The sequence below is a fragment of the Festucalex cinctus genome, chromosome 14 (genome assembly GCF_051991245.1).
Source record: "Festucalex cinctus isolate MCC-2025b chromosome 14, RoL_Fcin_1.0, whole genome shotgun sequence".
Lineage (NCBI taxonomy): Eukaryota > Metazoa > Chordata > Actinopteri > Syngnathiformes > Syngnathidae > Festucalex > Festucalex cinctus.
In genome coordinates this window covers 17,668,625-17,692,498 of record NC_135424.1, presented here as the reverse complement: position 1 = coordinate 17,692,498, position 23,874 = coordinate 17,668,625, and the positions used below count along the sequence as shown (strand labels likewise).

The window sequence follows — 23,874 nt, the reverse complement described above, 5'->3', positions numbered from 1 at the left end:
TGGTTAAATTACAACAAACTTGGCATCCGCTGACTGTGAATTCTACCATGTAAAACCCAATGTAAAATTCTGCATAAAACACACTATAAGACTGAAATTCTGATTACTATACATTCATTAGTTTTTGAAATAATTAATGCAACAGGCCTATTATTTTTATGTTCTAATAATTTATCAAGCTAATAGAAATATTCATACTCAGATAAGAAAAAACAAAAACAAGCTATGTTTTGATATATATTTTTTAAATACTCAGTTCTTGGTAATTCATAAATTATAGAGACAAAAAATAAATATTTTATTGAATCACAAAACTATCTCCATGCACTATTTTTTTTATTTTTTTATTTTAAACCGGCATGGAAAAGAATGCAAAATGTTGAGCACATCAAAAGCAAAATGTACGCATTTCTCATGGTGCCGAGTTTGTGTTGTGCGACAAAGGAGGAATTGTTGATCTGTGACTATGCGGTGAAGTCAGGTGAACAAATGAACATTTGGGTCAGCATCAACGTGAGCCGCCCCGTGTTGCCTGTTGGGTGAAGTCACCGCACCGCTAAACACCAACAAGCAGCTTTGTCTTCTTCCTAAAGCTTTATATTTTTAATTTGAAAACATTGTGATGTTTTATTTATCATTCTAAATGATTTATTCAGTGAATTCAAAGCATATGTGGTCTGTCCATGTGTGTATGTCAGTCTCCACCAATGCATTATGTACATATAAGGCAATAGTATAAGTGACTTAATAACTTTCAGGAAGTGTTTTATCTGTAGTTCATGCACATAACCAACATCTTCACTTGTGTCCATTTAACCACAAAGAGACACAACATGCACAATAACATGCACAAGGACAAAAATAGGTGAAATTATTTCACGTGAGTTTAAAGGTGAAACAAATTTGATTTCGATGTCCCTGCTGAGGCTTTTCATTTTTCTCTTTTTGTTGAGGTGTCTACGCATTTATCTTTGTAGTGGATCTTTCTATGCACATTTTCTTTAATCTTTCTGCTACAATACAAGTGTCCCTGTCCCAGAGGCACATCATGGCCTTCTCTGTGGCAATCAATCTCCTTGTATTTATCTTCAGGGTTTCCTAGTGCCACAGATCATTTTGCACTCCTTAAAACTGAGTTTTCATTTACTGTTTTAACACAACAAGGCTCGAAATAACTGGTTTGAATCGCAATTTGCGCATTTTGTACCTCATTGAAAAATGTGGAATAGCAAAATTTGAGAATCAACCACTGAGACGTGCCAAAAAGCTTCACTGTTCGGTACTACTTAGGCTCCGCCAGCTAGCTAGCAACAAGCTTCAGCTGGCTATTGCTGCGGCAAAACACATGGCAACGAATAAGTTACATTTCGGACAAGTATTGTTCTGGCGAAGACAGAAAGCATGCTAAAGCTAACCTAAAATTGACACAGTGTGTCCAAATTCACAAGGCTGGGTCGTTCGAAGGCCGAATTTGTCGGCTGCGTGACGTCACTCCCGGCGTGACTTACTACATATGAATGGATTGTCAATGTTGCTTGTCGGTAGTGCATTGACTGATCCTCCATTCATGTGTAAGTCTGTGCGTGTTGTTGAGTCGTGACGGGAGTGACGTCATGCAGCCGACAAATTTGGCCTTCGGAGGACCCAGCCTTGTGAATTTGGACACAGGCAGTGTGTGTTTTACACTGTCGGGACATCGGGTAAGTAGCCTACGAAGTAAAATGTATCAAATATTTATAATATCAGTAATGTTCTTTGTTTCACAATAGTGTCTTGAGTTTTAATTTTTACTTTTGAGGTACACACAACAAATGCTCTCAAAATTACATAACAGTTTTTTTTGTTTATTTTTTGTTTTTTAAGTCAATCTAAAAGCAGAGCTGCTTTGATACAAGCAAATGTGAATTTAAGAACTAAAAACTGTTGGTTTCATAACAAATACAACCAATTGCTAATTTATTATATTGTCATATTTTTATTGTTTAATGAAACTCTTGCTTCAGGTCCCTTGCAGTATTTTGGGGGAAAAAAAGGAGCCCTGCACATAGTTACTTAACATTTGCATACAAACATTTTATATAGAACTTGATCATAGTAGATTTTTATTTGGGAAAGGTTATTAATAGAGACAATAAAATGTAAAATTTCAACTCACTTAAAATGACCAAATATGTTTTGTTGCGTTTTAAGGGCATATTTCATCGCCTCATTAATGCAATGATTAACTGGAAATTCAATAAAAGTAAAATGACTATAATGTATCTTTGTCTACTGTAATTAAATTGGTTAACGGGATGATGACTTCATGCTTGTTACTAATTCTATTTTTCTGGCAACAAAATGAGACTGAGATAAAAAAACAATTAACATCTCAACAATTAACATGGACTAATAAGGATGGTAGGTAATACATTGAAACAGATAGCCCAGATATAAAGTGGGGGACAGTCAAAACAAAAGGAAATCTCATTTGAAACATCCGATGAGCTCGGCTCATTATTCTGCACGCATAGACTTTGGCCTATGAGGGCAGCCGGCAATGGAGCAGGCACCAGCTTCTTGCTTGATTAATGAGGAAACTGCAGCAGACAGGAGGAGGACGCAAACGCTCCAAAGAACTCCCAAGAAGCTGATGGGACAGCGGGGAAGCATGCATATATGGAAAAGCACCCCGAGGAGCCGGGACGCTAGAGACAGCAACAATTAAGTCCCCCCCTCATATAATGTATGCCACTAAAGAAGTGAATATTAAAAGAAAAACAGCTAAGTATACAAACATTTTGTCTAATGTTTAGTTGATCTGCCAATATTTACAGAGCAGTCACAATTCCACAAGCATTGATTTATTTGGAGGTTTATGCAGTCGATAAAATGTAGGACATTTATTTGGCAAGCAGCAATTCAAAAGGGACCTGTAACATCACTAAGGGAGGAGAACTGTACATTTTTCAAACAAAATATCACAAGACAATTAAATGAAGTGATATTTACAGTGTAAATCAGTATAAAAGAGACAGATGATTCTAGCCTATAATTTAAAAATGTCTTTTTTTTCCACTGAGATTGCATGTGAGGACACTACTTCACATTTTCAAATGATAACTTTCCATTTCAAATGAAATATGTTCTTGCAGTCAAAGGGGTTCTGGGTTTGAATCTCGACTGGGAGCTTCCTGTTTGGAGCATTATTTTTTGTTATAGTTAATTTGTGTATCCAAACTTTTTCTAAATGTTTTCATTTAGCACCTTGTTAGAGTACAGCAAGTTATGCATTCCTGTAAGTAACGATAACATTGAGAAGTTGGGTGAGTGTTACATTAGATTTTACCCCGGGTTTACACCGGTTGCGTGTGCGGTGCGGCTGTGGTGCGGTGCGTCTTGACTGCGTGCTCCGGACGCGTAAATTTTTTGGCCAATCCACACCGGCTCCGCACAGCTGCGGTCCGGCAGCTCCGTCGCCGACCACTTCCCGCCGTGTCTCGCGTGACCGCGCGCGATCATGTAGTATTAAAAACAACGACAAACACACAGAAAGTCTGTGCTCAACAGAGAAGCAGAAAGAGAGGTGGACTTTTATTATTTTGTGGCTTTCTACCTCCAATATAAACCTCTCCTCGTCCATGTTCGCTGGTCTCTAAACCGTGAATGAGCACCTCGCACGTTAACTCCAGGCCCGTCTACGCCCACATCACGTTTTGCTAGCATGCTTGCGAAATAGGAGCTGGCGAGTGTTTTATTTTGAAAGGTAACCGGAAATTTATTTTGAAACTGCGTCGGTCTTCCTGTCCCGCTCGATGTGTTTTGTGCTAGCTTGCCATTTGCCGGAGGCCTACCGCTGCGGCGTCCGGCAAAAATAGAAAATAGGTCTTCCTTGCGGAAGGGCTGCGGCACGCCGCAGCTGAGACGCAGTCGACACGCAACGCACACGCAAGCGGTGTAAACTGCACCATTCGAATGAATGGAATCTAATTGCTTGCGTCGCCGGAACGCACCGCAACCGCACCGCAACCGCAACCGGTGTAAACCCGGGGTTACCCCATTCAAGAACGTGATTGATGTTAGACCCTGCACATGTTCATCATAGGGGAGTTCAATCACAACAGAATTTATACATAAGCCCGCCAATAGCATCTGAAAACTTGCAGCAGGATCAAACTTGTGATTTAATGGCATCAGCAGGTAACAATGCAATATAAATGACATTTTAATTAGTAGCTGTAAACCTGTGTTTTATAAACTACGACACGCTCCGTTAGCCAGCAGCTATTCGTGGCTTTTTACGGCCATATATGAGCAGTCATAACGCCGGCTTCTGAAGTGTTTGATTTAAAGCGGCTGCTGCGATGATTATGATGACAAACATAAAGTAGGTTCAAGTTTAAAGCTGAGAAGGAAATGCTGATCTTGGAAAGAATGTTTTCAGCTTTGACCTTTTCTACAGCGAGAGGCTTCCGAGGTGAATGACATGATGGAACATTTACTAATGTGCGTACCTGAGAATTCTGCTTCACAGATGCATGTGAAGGAGCTGGACGACACTTGAACGCATGTCCCGTTTATACATAATCTGTCACAGTTGTCCTTCCCAATGATTTCTGAGCAAGTTGTTCCTAAAACAAAGAACAGCTGATTAGTGGACAGAAAACCAAGAGATAAGATTATATTTCTCTGTAGCTATTATGCACTAAATTTGACTGCTATGCATTTATTATTACTTTTGTTTGCTTTTTATTTAACAGTTAATGATCTGATAAGAGCTCAGTGTTGATTAAACTGATCTTTCCAAAACAAAACAAAAATCATTGGAGGAATGCTTGCATTACAAGTTAGAACTCACGCTAACCTCCGAGTGCATTATTTAGTCTATTTTTTTTATTTATTTATTTTTTAAATACTTTATTGATCCCTGAGGGTAACTTCTCTTACACTCTGAGGAGAGATGGCAAATGAGGGGGCTGCACAACCGTGTCATGACCCTGAGTATTTGGACGTTCAGGGTCTTGCTCAAGGGCATTTCTGCAGTTCATCTTTCAACTACGGTGAGTCTTGAACCTGCTACTCTCAGGTCCAAAAGTTCTTACACGCAGTGCTACTGCCGCCCCTATTATTCTAAACAATAATATATTGTGCAACAAGTTGAGCAAGATTTAACACAGAATATTCATGTTTAGATTTCTGTAGTGTCAATAATAATAAAAACAATTCTACATTCTAAAAAAAAAGTTGGGTAAAAAGTAACCCAATTATGCATCAAAAATGGATCGATCCACTTTATGGGTCAATTTGACCCAACTTTCTGGGTTGTTTTATACAAAATGAGCCAATTTTTTGACCCAAGTAAAGGTTGTGACCAATATTTATGAGTTGTTTTATATTTGAAAGACCCATTTCTTGACTCAAAGTTGGGTCAAATCGACCCAAGTAGAAGATGGATGCATTTTTGAACCATAGTTGAGTTATTTTTGACACAACTGTTTTTAGAGTGTATACATTATTCATGTATTAGATAAACAGTAGTTGTAAGCTATTAAACAAATGGTGGCTGTTTGTGCCGCCCCCCCCCCACCCCCCAAAAGGTATTAGGGCCACCCTCAAATAAAATATAAAGCTACCACAATAATATTGTAATTTATTACTCAATGTCAGCATGTCCCCACAAACATAAACACAGTAGTTGCCATCTGTCCACCTGACCTGCACTATATTAACTTTAGCGATGGGCAATTAAGTAACAACCACAGGTGTCTGTATCGGGCCAATAAAGTCAAGTCATTATTTCAAGGTATGTTTTTTTGCGACGCTTGTGGCCGCTTTCCAATCAGGAAATATAAATTAGGGTTTAGAAGAATAGAACATTATCATGAATTGCATGCAATCTTAAGGGAAACATGCTCTATTGGGGTATATAGGTCTTTCTTTAAAATTATCTGTCATTGTTTTTTTGTTTTTTTTTTTTGTTTTGGATGAGGGGATTTTCAAAAGTTTTTCAGTACTTGATATCGATATCGGTGACTACTCACGAGTATCAGTACTGGTATCAGTCTGATTAAAAGTAGTATTCAACATCATAATTAAAAGAGAATATTTTAGTACATGTAGGTCTTTGATGTGACACAACACTGAATATTTCATTGTTTGTGGAACTTAAAATGACATCATAGTTGCTCAAGGCTCAGGTAACGGCCAATCACGGCTCAACTTGCGAATGTCACGCGCAAACTCGGAAAACAGGTGAGCCGTGGTTGGTCGTTACCTGAGCAACCGTGATGTCATTTTCAGTTGACAGCAAGTGACACAATGGCTGTCAACGGGATTGATACAAACGGTTGCATTTTGCTGCTTAGTTCACATTCAACAAATGCAATATTAATCTGAGTAATGTGTTTCGACTGGTGGGGCTGCACAGAACATATTGTAAAGAAAATTGTTGGGTTGTCTTCCACTTTTACAGTGTATTTTTATTTTTTTTTGAAAGCCTGCATGCTAAAATTGACGGTGGAATTAGTTCTTACCAGTAAAATGTGGAGGGCACAGACATTTATATGTCCTGTGGTTCACTTCCGCAGAGCCGTTGCTCAAGCACACCCCTTTGTTTTTACAAGGACTATCTAAACAAGCGTCAAATTTTTCACAAAACCTCCCAGAGTAGCGGCGGTGACATCGGCATGAGTACGTCCCTTCCCACTTGTCCGTTTGACAAATCCCCTTCCCAGAACAAAGTGGAAGCAGAGGGGAGGCCTGGCAAAGTTGCGTCTTGACCAGCACGTTGAGCCTTAAGCCGTGCTTACACAGCTGAGTGTCTTCATCGTGAAGGCCGATGAAGTAGCGGTGGCCCGGCTCGAGCCACTTGCTAGCCACTTCTACGCTTTTATTTATGTGCTCAGGGAAAAGAAACTGGTCTCTTGTCAGCCCGTTTGTAGAACAACTCTCAAAATCGTCCTTAGAAACGTTGAGAAGTCTGACGCCGTATGACGTCAGCATCTCATCGGTGACCAGCAACAGTTTGTCACCGTGCTGCAACTGAAGTGGGCAAATCTGTGGGAAGTTAAGAGGTCCACTCAAGTCATATCCATCATTAGAACCCCAACACTCTTCAATGGTACCGCAAATATTCTCCGTGAGGGTCCAGTTCATTTGAACGATGAGCTGATCCAGGCGCCACTCAAATGCAACCGGTTTGTTGCAAACGCTTCGGCAAAAACTCATGTGGACCAGGAAGCTCACAAAGATGGAAATCAAGGAAAATTGTGATGTCTTCATGTTTTCTTCTTTTGGCCAATTCCAGGAAAGAAGCAGTGCCGATGTATACCTGGGAAACAATAACACAACTTTGAATGAATCAATTGTAGATGACGACTATAACATTCTCAAAACTGAAATCATTTTCCCTCCAAATATCAACACTCTCATTCACATCTACGGGTTATTTAGAGTCTTCAAATAAAATGATATCCATGGCTTTAGGATGTGGGACTCATAGTCTTGACTTTGAAGCAGACATGTCAGCCACATACACAATGTTTTGTTTTTGTTTAATGTTCTTTCTTCTGCCTGCAAATTATTTCCCTCACAGGACATCCAGTCTCCCTCCTAGAGATAATCGGTCATCCAGGAGAGCCTCAAAGTAGAGCAGCTTCTCCTTCATATCGTATTCTTAAGATGGACCCCAGGAGCAGAAGAGATTGAAAACAGCAGAGGTCCTAGAATTGAACACCAGACGTTCTGTTATACATCTGAATTCATATTGCACATATTCGTCTGACCACTTTCTTTATTTGCTCGACAAAGAAATCGCACAACGTACCATCAAAACAGTCAGAAATTGACTTGTTGTCATCAGAAGCACTGTATTCTTAGCCACCAATTATTTTCAAACAGTGATAATTTCCCCAACATGGCCACCTAAAGAGCTTGTTAACAGTAAAATTACCGCAATAATCCACCGTGTTATTTTCCCAATTTCTTAAAAAACACTGTATTTCTATTGTATTTATTTTCGCTTTTTTACATCTTTAATTAAAGTACACTCTCTAACTCCAATAACACAATGCCAATAAATGAGTATCTTCTAATACAGGAATTGTGTGTCTGCATGTTTGATAATTTGTGTGTGACTTACATTTATTTACTGTCATTTGCTGGAGCCAAAAACCACAATATGTGTTTTGTTTTTAATTTGGTGAATTGGTGGACTTTCCACCAAAATTAGACATGGGTATTTTATCGAACATTAGATTAGGCTCTTAGTCACTTGTTGCCCCCTAAAGGCAAGCAGGAACTATTTTCCGGCGTGTGGGTGTAATTTATTTGTGTGGGGTTATTAAAAAAAAAAAAAAAAAAACACTTAATAGATTTCCTGAAGTGGAAGATTATCAACAACAACTTACACTGATTCACTCTGATTCTGCAGGCCCTCTCTGAGTGTTCTCATTATCTTTCCAAAGTACAGGTGGGTTGTTCGTTGCAACGCTTGCTTTTCTTGCTCTCATCCTCACAAATAAGCCCCAAACCAGTCGGTGTACACCAATGGTTCTTTAATATGAGAGCTTTTCACAGGTAAACAATTTAGGATTACTGTCTCAGTTCGAGATCACAGGAAGATCAAACATCAAAAGAACAATCTTATTTTGCCCATCGTTTTACTCGCTTGTCTTCAAACACAGGACACATACTATATAGTAGGTAAATAGAAAATAGATGGATGGATAGATTGTCTGTGGATTACTTTTTAATGCCAATTGTCCTTAACTTCAAAAAGTTCACCTGAGGTCAAAGTTCACTAAGAAGTTGAAATCAGTTTGCATCAAACTACATTAAGTCATAAAACAAATTAAAGTCCTTGATTTAGGCTTTCCAGATCTTTAAGTAAGTGCCAACATATCCTCTTAAAACACTTTTCGTCTGATCACCGTTCTCTGACCACTTCAACTGAAAGCTAATGATAAGAATTTCCAGCGCTAGTTTTAATGACCCTATTTGCAGTAATAGTTGCTGCAAATAGGGTCATTAAAACTAATAATGTTTCTATATCGTGTGTGTGGCAAAGTTTGGACAAGCACTGCACAAAATTTGAGCAATAATCTTGGACCAAAAAGCTAACAGGTTAGCACAAAGGAAGGTGTCTGAGGGCAGCCATTTTGTCAGTTGCTGTCGACTGAAAATGACATCACAGTTGCTGAGTGCTCAGCTTATGGCTAATCACGGTTGAGCTTGTGGACGTCACAAGACCAAACTCTGAAAACAGGTGTGCCGTGATTGGTAATTACCTGGTTTAAGTGATGTAATTTTCGGTCGACGTAGTCAAGTTGCGAAATGAATGCCCCCGATTAGGGTGGATTTAACTGATCAATTCATATTTCACAGTATTAATCAGAATGCCCTGTTAAGACTAGTGGGGATGCATACAACTTATTATTGTAGTGCTGTCACTATAAAATATTTTTAGAAGCAATTAATCTATCGATTATTCAATTGATTAATCGACTAATCGGATTAATTTCAACTTTGCATTAAAGTGTGTTACTAAAGCATTCCCCCCCACCGTTTACCGTTTATTTTGTACTTCGTATTTGTATAGCGATTTAAATAAAAAAATAAAAAATTAAAAAAGGGGGGGGGGGGGTGATGTTGTACTGTTACTGGTTCGGTCATTGTTCGGTCAAAGTAAAAACAGATGTTTGCAAATGTCGTATTTTGATTAAACACAGAAGATAACCTTATTTCATGAAGGACTACAAAAATCTGTGAACAATTACTGATGATATGCTAAAATCAGAGTATTTGGACAGTTTTAAATTAAAAAAATGGCTTAATTAATCGTTCAATTTTGACAGTTCTATATTACCGTAAAGTAAATTCTTGGGTTAACTTCCCATTTAAAGGTCAATTGAAACATTTTTGTGAGACCAACATGAAAATAGCACGAAAAGTACTTTTCTGAGGATTCATGGGATTTTTTTCTTCTTCAGCTTTTCATGCAGAGTTGTCATTATTTGAGCACATTCACTGCAGTGCTGCTGTCCACCAAGTGTGTCCCAGCAGCCTCAGCTGATCTAACGTGTCTGCAGAGTGTGACAATGCCAGATAAAATATTCTCTCTCTGCGCCATCGGTGCTTGAACTTCACTCTCTGGCTGGGAGATGAGTTAAAGCAGACTACACAGTGTTTCACCCCTCAGGCCATTTTCATGTGCTCAACATAAAACAAAAAACCGCTGACTGTGGAATTGCACGATCAAGAGAAGTGATGAATGAAATAGTATGTGTAAACAGATTACTTTTCATCAGACGGATTGATTGATTTTCGTTACAATTTAAGACAATGTGATAATTGATCAGGCTATCAAGTAAAGAAGGTCTCCATTATATTTTGGAATTATTTTCTCTTAGCACAGCAGGATCTCAGACACAAAGTTTTAATGACATTTTCTGAGATTTCCAAGTTTTGTTCTGCTCCACTTTTTCAGCACTCTAGTGTGTTTGTGAAATAGCTAGGTTGATTAGAACGTTCACAAGACGAGGCATTATACTGCTGCATGCTTGATTACACACCTGCAGTTCTCATACAGAAGCACAACCTGTGCTACTGGTTAATTTTTTCCTCTAGTTTGGAAAGGGCTTTGTTCCTGTTAAATAAAAGCAGTTGCTTCATTTGTAATTCAAATCTACAGACAAATTGAATGGACTGATTAAAAAAATAATTATCATTTCACAGACTTCAAATTTAGGAGAACAATCATAGGGAAGAGTCAATTAGTGGGAAATAAACCATATTTTGTGAGTTGACGTTTTCATAATTGAAACTGCAGGCCTCAGTTTGATAGGATAGGATTTGAATCAAGCAGTGGTCAAAACCCATCCAATGACACTATAATGGCATGTAACATACCTAATTTGAATAATTAAAAAAAAAAAAAGTTAACTAGTTCTGTCAAAGTTAAAATGTTAACTAATTAATCACTAAAAAATATTGTATTAATCATGTATGTATTAACACAGATTAATCACACTATACATTTTGACCACAGGTGATCCTTTAGCTGACAGCAGATTGTTATGTTAAAGGTAGCACAGGTTGTGTTTGAAAAATAAACATAACAACACGCATTAAAGTAAAGCATGTAATAAATGTCTACATATAACATTCAGAATATTTGTTCATGCCACACTATTGGGCTCATTTTTTTTCCACATTTTAAATTATGCCAGTAATTATTAACTGATTAGAAAAAGAGGAGGACCAGTGTGTGCATGCAGTGGATAAAACATTTTGAAGACGTCCTCATAACATTAAATGTGAAAAAATAAATAAATAAAAACTAAATAAATAAAATAAAGTAACACACAACAGATGCTCTTAACTTTGGTGGGCAAAAATACTGATAAAAAAAAACAACAACCTTTAGTTAAGTGATTAGTCAAAATTCTAAGATGTGATTAATCGAGGGCGGCACGGTGGTTGACTGGTTAGCATGTCCGCCTCCCAGTTCTGAGGACTCCTCTGAGGCTACGGCCTTCCTGGGTGGAGTTTGCATTTTCTCGCCGTGCCTGCGTGGGTCTTCTCCGGGTACTCCGGTCTCCTCCCAGATTCCAAAGATATGCATGGCAGGTTAATTGGGCGCTCCGAATTGTGCCTAAGTGTACTTGTGTGTGTGGATGGTTGTTTGTCTCTGTGTGCCCTGTGATTGGCTGGCAACCGGTCCAAGGTGTACCCCGCCTACTGCACAAAGCCAGCTGATATAGGCTCCAGCAACCCCCACGACCCTTGTGAGGAATAAGCGGTCAAGAAAATGGATGGATGGATGATTAATCTGATTTAAAAAATGACTCGTTTGACAAGCTCTACTATTAACTACAATTAAAAAAAAAAAACACGTACGGAAATTTAACAATACATTTAACAATACAAATTAGTGCCCGATGCACAATTTCATATGCGTGCCCCCCCCCCACCAAATGGCCAATTCTCATGTCCCAAAAATAGTTGACCAGTGTGGAGGCTGATGGAATATTTGCACGATGACGAACGCCAGCCAGAACTACAAGTATTTTATCGGCGGTGGGTGGGGGATAAGTGGGGCCACAGTGCATCATCTATGTTATTGTGGCGACAGGATGAGCAATTGTGACAAGCCGTTATTGCTGCAGATGATGGCATATATATTTCCCCGGCATCCCAGCATTCCATGGTCTTTTTAAGGTCCAAAATTCTGAATTTTTCCCCGTTCTGTTTTGTCATAGTTCTCACATAGTATGGTAGCAATAGTGTCACACTGAATCATAACATTAGATGATGCAGGGCGAACGACACTGCGCGCTCCCGTTTTTATACGGTCAGCATAGCGCATGTGATCTGGGAAGGGGGTAGCATCATTTGAGTCTGCCGTGACCATGACGACGCTGCAAAGCTACTCAGTGTCCATGTTTAATCCATAGAAAGTCTTAGACTGTGAGACTTTGATCAGTGCATGAGAAACGTGATTGACCCAATCAGAACGTGACACGCCAACAGGGAATTTATGGGCAGCCATGGTAGACCGGGGGGCTGAACCGTAGTACTCCTTTGAGCCTCCGGGATTCAGTACCCCTTTCTCTTTTTCTCCCTAGCCAGTACTGGATGCCATGATAGAGCATGAGAAAATGTAGGAAGGCTTTAATGTAGAGGGGGAAAAAATGCACGGCACACTACGTTATGGGCAAACAGAGCTTCTGTAACCACCAGGATCGTGATGTAACCCTTGCATTAGGCTCAGTGGCACAAGAGGTTTGCTTGAAGAAAAAAAAAACCCACCAGAAACATCAGTGACATATAAGAAAAAAAGCGTCCAGGTGGTTGTAGCCACAAGCTAGGGTCTGATCAATCTGCACTAGGTCGAATAGATGATGCTAATATATTATCTGAGCCCCAAACTTTACAGCATAATTATTTAATGTTTAAAAAAAATAATATTATCTAATAGAAGGGATTAAATTAGAGAGCGCCGCAGGTACTTCGAAATTATTTGCACTGGTAGTTTTTCCATTTATTGCCTTAACTGGGTAAATGGTGGTCACTAATAAATTAACAAAATCTGTAGATTCATAAAGTCTAAAACCACAGTTCTGTGGCAGGAGAGACATTCAGCAACAGTGGTCATGACTTCAGTTTGGCAACTAAAGTCTTCAATACACTATACTCAACAAGGTTTCAATAATACAGTGCATAATCATACATATTGTATAGCTGCTGCAAATCAAATGCACATATCCACAAGCTGGCCATGGCAGCGATCGAGCTACTCCAAAAAGAGACAGCGAGCCGGGACACAAAGGAGACACTTTTATATCCCCATGCACAGTGACATCAAACTGACAACATCGACAAGCCGCATGAGTAATAGATGAATGCCAGAGGAGAGACTGTGACCAAAACAAAAATTCTGGAAATCCTAATATCTATCTACCAAGAAGAAGACAAAAGTCATGTGAGGTTTTGTGTATTCTGTTCAGTAATACATTACATCCAAATACAAACTATGATGATATGCTCACGCTTATTGATTTCATCAAACATGAATGCAATCAGGACTAAGCCACAATCATCAACCTTAATTGCTTTAATAATATAAAATGTCAATTATTAAAATTTCAGTATGCTTACTGTTGGATAGTACCCAAACAAAGAGACCAAAGGTCTACTAGACTAGATGTCCCAAATGTATTGGTATTGAACAAGATTAAACTGGTCCACACAGAGGAACAGTTCCAGTAATAGGGACCAGTAGGTCAGAAGCAAGGTCGGGAATGTGAGAGTGAAGCAATTGTCTCCTCTCAGCTTGACGTTTCCATTAGGACTGCTGCGTTCTAGGATGCCTAACACGTAGGTGCACAGAGAGCAGCGGCTCAAAGGTGGCAGCGTAAATCCTCTACTGATGATGACACCATGAGGAAGACACATTATCATATTTAATTGGAAAGCTAACATCACTTGTTTTGTGCCATGTGACATTATCCGACAATCAGTTTTGATATTTAACTGCTTTGTGTAAATCCCCACAATATTTTAACAGGTTCATCAATAAAGAATATAATTTCTCTAATTGTACTGTCTTACAATAAGCCAAACATTTAGTCAGAAAGGCCAGGTGATATCGGACACAAATTAACCTGGCAAATACTTAGAAACTGTTGGGTAAAGGGTGGCAAATTTAAAACAGGAAAAAAAACAATCGACACACTGGTGGTAGGCGGTCCATTCTTACAGCCGCCAGTGATGTCACCAGAATTGCTAAGTCCGTCCATGCACCTTAATCTATCACTAATGTACGTAGTAAAATCATTGCAATAAATCTTTGAATGGAAAATACTTCAAGACCATAATACAAAACAATCAAGTGTGATTGCTAGCGCCATTACACAAAGGTGTTCAAATAGATTGAAAATTCAAACAGTTTCCAGATAGATAGATAGATAGATAGATAGATAGATAGATAGATAGATAGATAGATAGATAGATAGATAGATAGATAGATAGATAGATAGACAGACAGACAGACAGACACTGTTCAGTAGTGTACATCTATAGGTTCACTATACTCTATTCAGTAAAGGGGTATGTGTCATAGGCAGTTGCTTATGTTTTTTTCACGTTAAAATGTCTCCAAAGTGAAAATGTCCAAATCATTCCCAAAGTGTCGATATTTTGAGCGGCCACCATATCTTTGTAGAACTAGCCTTAACCCTCTTGGGCATGGAATTCACCAGAGCTCCACAGATTCTTCTCTGTGACATTATGAAGCTTTCATTTCACCCCATTTTTTTTTTTTTTTTTTTTTACTTCAAAATTCCCTTTACTGTTGGTCACACAATGACAAAAAAACAAAAAAAAAAAAAAACAAAAAAACACTGTTATTTTCTATGTCAAATATATGACTCGTGTAGTAACTAATGACACTTCTGCATCAATGAGTGCACACAGGTGTAAGCTGATACAGATTCAACTCAATTCTGAAGCGATCCTTGTGCATGGTAATTTGTCATAATGATTTCCTTGATTCTGATCTTTTGACAGCTGCAGAAACTGAATGTTAATGGTGTTTGTTGATCTGCTCTCTGCACTGCGTGTGCAGTGTCCCTCGTTCTCTTTGCCAGCTTGTGCAGCGGGCCTTACACAAAAACAAAATTATCCCTTCATGTGGCGAGTCTCCCTCTCAGCGCAAGTCTGTGGCTTTTCTGTCATAAGTTCCCCAAAAAGCTTTCAATTGAAAATGTTTTTGTTTTCTGTTTCTTTTGTTCAAGAAATCACTTCCAATTCCAATTAGACACTGCAACCATTAAATCTAGGAGTGAAAGCTCACAAAGAGGCGGATGAACTTCATTACGGAATCAATTCACCAACATGCCAATCTGTTTTAAAAGTCCAGCCCTTTGTAAGTGTAAAATTGACACAATCACTGGGAAAATCATTGGTCTGTAAAATAAACACAGACACTGTAAATCAACTGGCACAGGCCTAATTTCTCCATCCACAAACTGCTTGTGTCTTTCTGATACACTGTGGTACTTGAATATGGTCAATCATGTTGGGTTTTTTTTTTTTGTCTCAACACATAGGCCTGGCATAATTGCTTTGTGTGAAAGAACCGTGAGAGTAGGCTTGACGAAAATACGCAATAATTCCAGTGAAACAGCCATAATCTAAATTGATGTCCAAAGTCAGCCGCAAGCCATCGATGCTGCACAGTGGGTGCAGCCATGAGAGAAGTGGTTAGCTAAGCATCACGAGGCTGCAGCCTGTATCACACTGAAGATCACTTGTACTCCCTGAGAGGCTTTGTGTATCATCATTGCTTATAACACTGATGAACATGTGGGCCATAAAAACTAACCTCTGTCTCCATTTAACTGCTTTAAAAGCTTTCGTTGATGATGATGGTAAAACCTGTTTTCAGCCATATTGGTAAGTTGTTAAGTGTACATGAAAAATGTACAGAAGTGAAACTAGAATTTGAGTGGGGAAGACACAAGTGACCAATTCATGATTTTATTGGTACAAAGATGTGGCTCGACAGAATGTCTCCTGGTGTAGGGGGGCCGGGGTGCTATGGGAGGATGGGGTGGAAGTCCTGAGTCTTCTATGGTTGGATGCACCAAACTCAATGACGATCTGGTGCACGAGTCAGACAACCCGGGTGTTGGCAGTGGAAATTATGGATGAGTCTTAAACTATCAAGTTTAGTTTCTGGTCTGTTACACTCCAAATGACCAGGTACTGGAGGTGGCAACAGATCTAGATGTTTTTTCAAGGAGGAGGCAGTGGGAGGGACTGATATTATTTAGGCCACAGTAATCCACACACGGGTGGAGTTTATCATTTTTGTGAGCAAAAAATAAGCCAACTCCTATCGGAACCGTTCGATAATGTATTACTCCTTCCTCTTTCCACTGCGATATGTTAAAAGCCGAACACTGGGGAAGGATGCACCTGGCAGAGACATGGCATGGTGTTAAGTCAAAACTGGAGCAAAGTTATGATAAACAGAAGGAAAACAGGAGAAGTCTTGTTCTTTAAGTTGACTTTGGCAGTAACTGCAGTAAAATTCCAAGCAGTATTGGAGACCTGAGAAAGCAACTATCTCTTAAGGGCCTTGGCCTCCATAGGCGCAGTCAAACCTGTGTTGGAACACCAAATTGTGATCAATAAGTTTAGAATCAGTATCAGAATCTAGTGTACATTGTCTGCATGATACCTAAACAGATTTAAGTTGTTTGTTCACATTGTAAAGTTCTGGGTGGGAACTTCCACTGGTTCTTGTATCTTAATGCTCACGATATTATACTAACAGTAATAACCAGACGGCTGCATTTTCTTAGTTGAACTGTTTACTGGATGCCAGAAAGATCGAGTACACAGCTGCGGAGCCCTCTTCTAATAGTATGCGGAAGAGGAATTGATCTATCAAGAATCGTCCCTGCACTTATACTGTCTAGGCCGCCCGCCCACATGGGCGAACGGCTCAGCCTCCCCATGTGAGAATGTGCGGCCTGATGGCCTTAACTGGTATTTACTGGATACGTATGTCAAAATGCAGACAGATAGAAAGGCGCCAAGCAAGGACAAATAACAGCGACACAACGGCCTAGCTCAAGTCATCTATCTAGCCATGAAGAGCCCTAATCTAACAATATCCTCTCTGATGATAGATGAATACGCCCAAACTCTTTTGGTTACTTCTGGCATCAGTCGGCAAAGTTTGTGGCGGAGACTGTGGCTCGAAAAGAGACCTTCAACTATCTTATTGCTGAGAAGATGGAGGAATAGGTGGAATCTGTTGCTAACAATTACATTCCCCTCTGATGTTTACCGAGACCAATCAAGCTTCATGGCTCGGCTAATTAAATGATTGAGGTTCGCTGGTTATTGACGGGAAGCAAACTCACCCTTGATGTGATATAATGCCCCGAGAAAAACTTTGTAGAGTCCCTCCATGTTAAACTGAGTATCAGCCATGAGCTTTCTAAAAAATATAGACAACTCAGCAATGCTGGAAGTGCCTTGATGGAGCAACTTGAAACTCTTTGTTGCCTACTTGACATTGACTGCATTTCGTCTGTGAATGCAGAAAATGATGCACAAACCTGGAATTGTACTTCAAATAACTATATCAGTGGGGAACTAATACTCCAAGAAACTAAATGGTAAATTAACTGCATTTTATATAGCGCTTTATCTACACCATATGGTGTCCAAAGCCTCAGATTCACCCATACACACGCCAAGCAAATCGGGGTTCAGTGTCTTGCTCAAGGACACTTATACATGGTCACCAGTGAAGAGGATCAAACCCACAACCTCATGGATGGAAGACAACCACTCTGCCACTGATCCATGCCACCCTCATGTGAAAGGAAGAAAGAATGCTCTGCTGTGGCCCAAGACAACAAGAAAGCACAGGCAACCAAATAGGCACAAAGAATAATAAGTAAAGGAAGATTGTTGTCTGAAAACTACTCTAGTTATCACTGAACTAAAAAAAAAAAAAAAAAAGCATGGAATGCCCATATCTCCATCATACGGGCTACGTACCAGCACAAACAACACTAACTGACGGGAAGGGTGTGGAATGTCCGAGTGTTTGCAGGAAGGCCAGTTTTCACACAGGCCATAATTAGTTGTCAGGAAGTCAAACTAGAGTCTCCTATGGCTGGATGCAATAAACTCAGTGATGAGTGTTGACGATGTGGCAGCATGTTGGAATCCAAGTCCGGCCGGCTTAAGACAAGCAGCTGCAGCTGCTTGCTGGCACCAACATGCCTTTGTCCAAACTTGCAATTAAACATAAACACACAAAGCACAAAGGGGGAAAGGGCGGATCTCAGGATGAGGAGACGGTGGACTTGGCAAGATTTGTTGTTTTAGCAATGTTATAATGACCAAATGTAACTACAATGTCACTAATTATTATGGACTCACAATAGCAATTCCAATCTAGTGGGGCATAGGGTGGGACGTTGGACCATTTATGCAATCAAACATCAAAAGAAAAAATAATAATTCTACATCTTAAATTATATTAATAAAATAGATTAGTATTAATTAGTCTTCTCCGGGTACTCTGGTCTCCTCCCACATTCCAAAGACATGCATGGCAGGTTAATTGTCCTAGGTGTGCTTGAGTGTGTGGATGGTTGTTCGTCTCTGTGTGCCCTGGATTGGCTGGCAAGAGTTAGGGTTGTTCAGGGTGTACCCCGCCTGCTGCCCGAAGCCAACGGAGGATAGGCTCCACCACCCCCGTGACACTAGTGAGGAAAAGCGGTTAAGAAAATGGATGGATGGATGGATTAGTATTAATTAATTAAATATTTTCATCTTGGTCCAAGGTCCAAATTTATGACTAAACTAAACTAAATCACTCTTGAAGTTGATTGTGTGTTATTGTTAATGTACAGTATCTGTCTTACTTTTCACAGTTTTACTAATGTTAACATAATAAAACAGCAAAGCTCGGGTTGACCTTTGTTTAGTAGAGTTTCTCAAATGTGGGTATGTGAAGGCACTCCAGGGGGTGCGTATGATTTTTAAAGAATAATTCAAATGTAGCATCCATGCAAAATGTTAAAAAAAAAAAAAAGTACTAATTTGTGCATATACTTCAGTAAAATGGAAGTTCATAAAATAAATGTTATTCAGTCTCACCATAGCAGAATGGTTTGACACAGCCTGTCATATGCCATCTAGCATCTTATGTCAATCATTTCAAAATTAAGATATTTATTTTTGAGAATAGATAGAACAGATAATGGCGATCATTTGTGTGTGCACAAATCTATAATTAATTTAATTATTTCTTTTTTTAGTAACATCTTTTTTATTTCCAAAAAGATCAAGAGATTAATGAAATGAACTCCCAAAATTTAACAAATCGGACAATGATGGTACAAGACTATTTTAAGTCTTTTCTAAACCAAAAATGTTTTGCGCTTAGGGTGTGGAAAAAAATATTTTACAGAGGGTACATCACTGAAAAAAAGGTTGAGAACTTCCACTGATTTAGTAGAATACATTCTTTCACTATAGTCAGTAAAGGGGTGTGTGTCGAAGGCAGTTACTTCTGCTTTTTTTTTTTTACATTAAAAAAAAAAAAAAAAAAAAAAAAAAAACTCTTACCAGCCTGCATGTGTCATCATGTGAAGAGATTGTGTTAAATTCCACTTTGTGTGGATGCAACAAAGAGTGGGCTGGATTTGACAATTTTCCCTTAAAAGCACCCTTCCATTCTTTTTCTACCTTAGGGTCACACGTAAGCTGGAGCCTCACCCAGCTGATTTTGTTTGAGAGGCGGGCTACACCTGGACTGGTCACCAATCAATCACAGCAAACATAGACAAACAAGCATTAACATGCACAGCTATAAGGAGTTTAGTATCCAATTAATATGCATGTTTTCTGTACTGTAGCAGAAAGCCAGGAGAAAACATACGCACGCAGAGGGAGAACATGCAAATTCCACAAAAACCGGCCTCAAACTCAGAACCCGTGACTGTGAGGCAGACGTGCAAACTGCCAGCCCCACCTAGCATCTCCCTCAAATATTTTTTATATAAAAAGTGACACCAAAGTTATTGTCAATACTTTTCTACTGCTGAGTCACATTAAAAGCGGGTGACACATTAGTCACCAGAAACACGGCATTTCACAGAGAGTAAATAGTGCCATTGCTCTTCCAAAAAGCATCTATAAAAAGAGGACATTTTGACAGTGGATCAGTTTGAAATATGGCAGAGAGTAATGGAACACGAGAGAACAGTTACAACAAGCTGTGACAAAAATCATTGCAGGCAACACTATTCAACTTTAGTGAACTTTTGGGGTCTCCCACTGACAAAGATAAATTTCATGTTATAAGTTTGCAAATCAATTGAAAACTGTGACTGGTATAAAGGTGTGAAATAATATTCTACAATTTGACTTCATCTAGCATGACTATTGTATGTCATTCAAAATTAGAGGAGGCCCCTGACAGATGAATCATTGCGACACATGAAGAACATTGACTGGAATTAACTCGGATTAACAATAATTCTGGAACATAATTTTGACAGGTAGAATGGTGACAACCATCATTACACAATAAGACCTCAGCCATTATGCAATGGCTATGATTCAAAATAATTAGTGTCACTTAATAAATATGGAGCGACAATGTCTACATAATTAACTCATTCACTGCCTTTGACAAGTATACTTGTCAATTGTATTTTTTAGAGCGGTGTTAAATGGGGGCGAATCTGAGCATGCTCCACTGTAAATATCAAACTTGGAAACAACTTTACTGATGCCCAACCACCGGTAGATGACATCATTGCCCCATTTTATACGAAATAAACACAGTTTCAGAGTCCATGGGAGAAATGGCTGTATTTTGGCAAACCTACATTTTTCTACTGTCAATTATAAAAGAACGGGACGGGACAAAAAGTAGGGAGTCTATTCTGTTATTTGGTAGATTCGGTTTATATATAATTATTGAATGTAATATCACATGAGTATTGGAAATGTAAAAAATTTCTATAATGACTGGCAGTGAATGAGTTAATAAAACCTGTTTAGTCCATCTGTAAACGTACCCAAGGCGCAAAGTTGCAGTGCAAAAATCAAACTGTGTTTGTGTTGAATTTCCTTCTATAAAAGTGAAAATAACATGGTTTGGTCTTTGGCTTCCAACTGTACTTTCTTGTCTGAACCATTGTTAAATTGGGCTTAGACCTCGAGCGACATAACTTCACCCAAAGCATTGACTTCACTGCAGTCGCTTTCCATTTAAGAACAGTTCATTTTTGTTTGATACACAATGCTTTCAATAGCCTCTCGTTGTGTCAGCTACTGTGTTTCTGTGTTGGAACTCTGGACAGAGAATCATTAGAATTTAGAGCTTTGTTAGTTGTCTTTGGGGTAAATACAATACAGCTTATCTTTTCTTTCAAACACACTCCGTTTAGGTCCCAGCATAAAAAAATAAAAAATAGAGGCAGTGTTTGAGGCTGCACAGTCACATAATCATGATTTAGTTTTAGGTTGTACACTCACAGACCAGAAAATTGCTTTGTGACTTTCTAACAGCTTTGGGCACATTATTGCATCAATTACACATTATGTTCAGTGTTTTTGCCAACTTTGTGTTAGCGTTGGGTAGGAAAGGTTTGGAAGTTTCACAGTTTTACTATTCTCAATGTTTAGAACCACTAGTTGACATGAATAACTACATTTAATTGCATGATGCTACCACAATTATGTCATTAAAATTTTAACCCAAGCTCATATATCGCTTATCACTGTATATATTGGCGTTATAGTTAATGGTTGCATTTCAGCATTTATCAGGTGAATAGTTAAGTCTTGAAGGATTACCTCTGCAGAGGTTGTTGGGTAATTAAATCTGTATGCTACACCATGCATTCGATACTCATTTAAAAACTTGCAATCATTCTCAAAAATCTAACATTTTTTTAAAACACACTTTCAATTTTGGCATGTTTACTTGGCCTTCAGCCAAAACACAGCTAATTAGATTATATCGCATATCCACAACACCCCTTGTGGGTGTAAAAAATGTTAATTAGGAAAATCATGTCAAATTTATATACTGTCAAATACACTTCGCAATTTGTATGTGTGCACTCCTTGTTTAGAACATTTCACTGTTAATTATCATTAGGTATGTCAGTAAAAAAAAAAAAAAAAAAAAAAAAGGTTTACAGTTTAAAATGATACTTCACTTATTTAGCCCATTATAGCAATAAAAAGTTTATATTTGTCTATAATTAATTTGATACTTTCATTATTTTTCACGTACAATTAGTACCTTTAAAAACACATTTTGCAACTTGCTGTCGACTGAAAATGACAAAACAAGGGCTCGGGTATAAAGGCAAGTAGCTAGATAGATTTGGTAGGTATAGGTAACTAGGATGGATGGATCCTCTTACTTTGATATCACTAAATAATAATTTAATCATAATTATTAAAAAGACAAACAAATTCTGTCACCTTCATTTTTCAACAGGAATTTCATATTTATATACATCATATGTGTATAACATGAGTCCATATATCTGCATCATCAATACAGTTGAGTAATGTTTGCCTGCTGTCTGTCCAGGGGCCCAGCATCGTAAACCATAATTTGTCATGCAAACAGCCTAGTGGGCGGAACTGGAATACACTAATTGTTTTGTTTTGGCTCTTGGGAAAAAATGCTGCCTAGCAACAAGTGGCCACACAAACTAATGAGACAACTGCAAATTAAAATCTGAAAAATTCTGTTGTTGCTCCTATAGGCTGAAGCTAAATACAGCAGTTAGAGTACTGTAGTTTTCCTGGTATTGTTGGTTGCTGCTTTGCCAATTGGTATAATATAAAATGCTACAGCTGTCACGATTGCTAATAGACAAGGAGACAATTGTGCATCACATCCTAATAGTGTTTCTATCAGGTTAATTTGGAGGGAATTGAGAGTTTGGGAGCCACGTCGCTTTTCTCACACACTAATCTGGAGTCCTAGTAAAACAAGGTGTTCTTTAAACAACAGATTAGCATTACACCCAGCTGACATGTCTGTCTGGACCCTTTTTACAAAGGCTAGGGTTAGGATTTAGCATGGCTGGGTAATCTGACTAGTAGGGCCATCTGCTCGTGTATGCAGGGCACCACAACGCTAGTCTCCTCTTCGCTGGTAGGAAGCATGCTCACCATTAAGTTGAAAAGGATCTTCGCCCTGTGAGGCCGAGCTGCAGCATCGTTTTGTGGAGTTTCTTATTCAGAATTGAGATGTGTTGCTTCCCAAGGAATTGGACAGCTGAGCCATTTGGAAGAGCGCAGGATGAAGCTGTTGCTAGGAGACGTGACCAGACGCCGAGGACTGGGGGCGTGCCCGCTTGTAGGGGAGAGGCCCTATGGGGTGCAACAGGGCGGAGATTCAGCCTGCCTGATTGATTATTCAATTAGGCTGAACGAATTATTTCAGCAGGCAAGCCAAGCTATTAGCTTATGTAACAACTCAGTAAATGGAAATTTGTTTTTGTCATGAGGGATTGATGCTCAAAACAAGCCAAGTGGAGACTGTGGAGTAAAATGCTGGTCTACATTCTGCGACCACAACATGGTAGCATGAATAAACTTAACTCAACTGGTACTGCTCCCAAACTTTTTTTTTTCCTTTTATTTTTCCTTTCCTTTTATTATTTTTTGAACATATAAACAGATGAACAGCAGAGATAAAACAAAAAACAACAACAATCAAAATAGAAGGAAATCCCAATAACATAATCATTCAATTAATCATAACTTACATGTTCAAAAGGGAGTAGGAAGAAGTTAAAAACTTATCTAGTCCTACCC

General features: G+C 38.8%; 1 protein-coding gene across 3 annotated transcripts in view; it reads right to left on the bottom strand.

Annotated features, from left to right (window-relative positions):
- Positions 1 to 23,376, bottom strand: part of eys (eyes shut homolog) — a 175,017-nt gene extending 151,641 nt beyond the window's left edge. For all 3 annotated transcript variants that reach the window (XM_077495542.1, XM_077495543.1, XM_077495544.1), the window contains exons 1-3: positions 23,227 to 23,376; positions 6,513 to 7,309; positions 4,494 to 4,610 (exon numbers count right to left, since the gene is read on the bottom strand). In XM_077495542.1, coding sequence (XP_077351668.1) covers positions 4,494 to 4,610; positions 6,513 to 7,260 — 865 coding nt within the window. In that variant the 5' untranslated portion in view covers positions 7,261 to 7,309; positions 23,227 to 23,376. The remainder of the gene's footprint in view (positions 1 to 4,493; positions 4,611 to 6,512; positions 7,310 to 23,226) is intronic.
- Between the last annotated feature and the right edge of the window lie 498 nt (positions 23,377 to 23,874).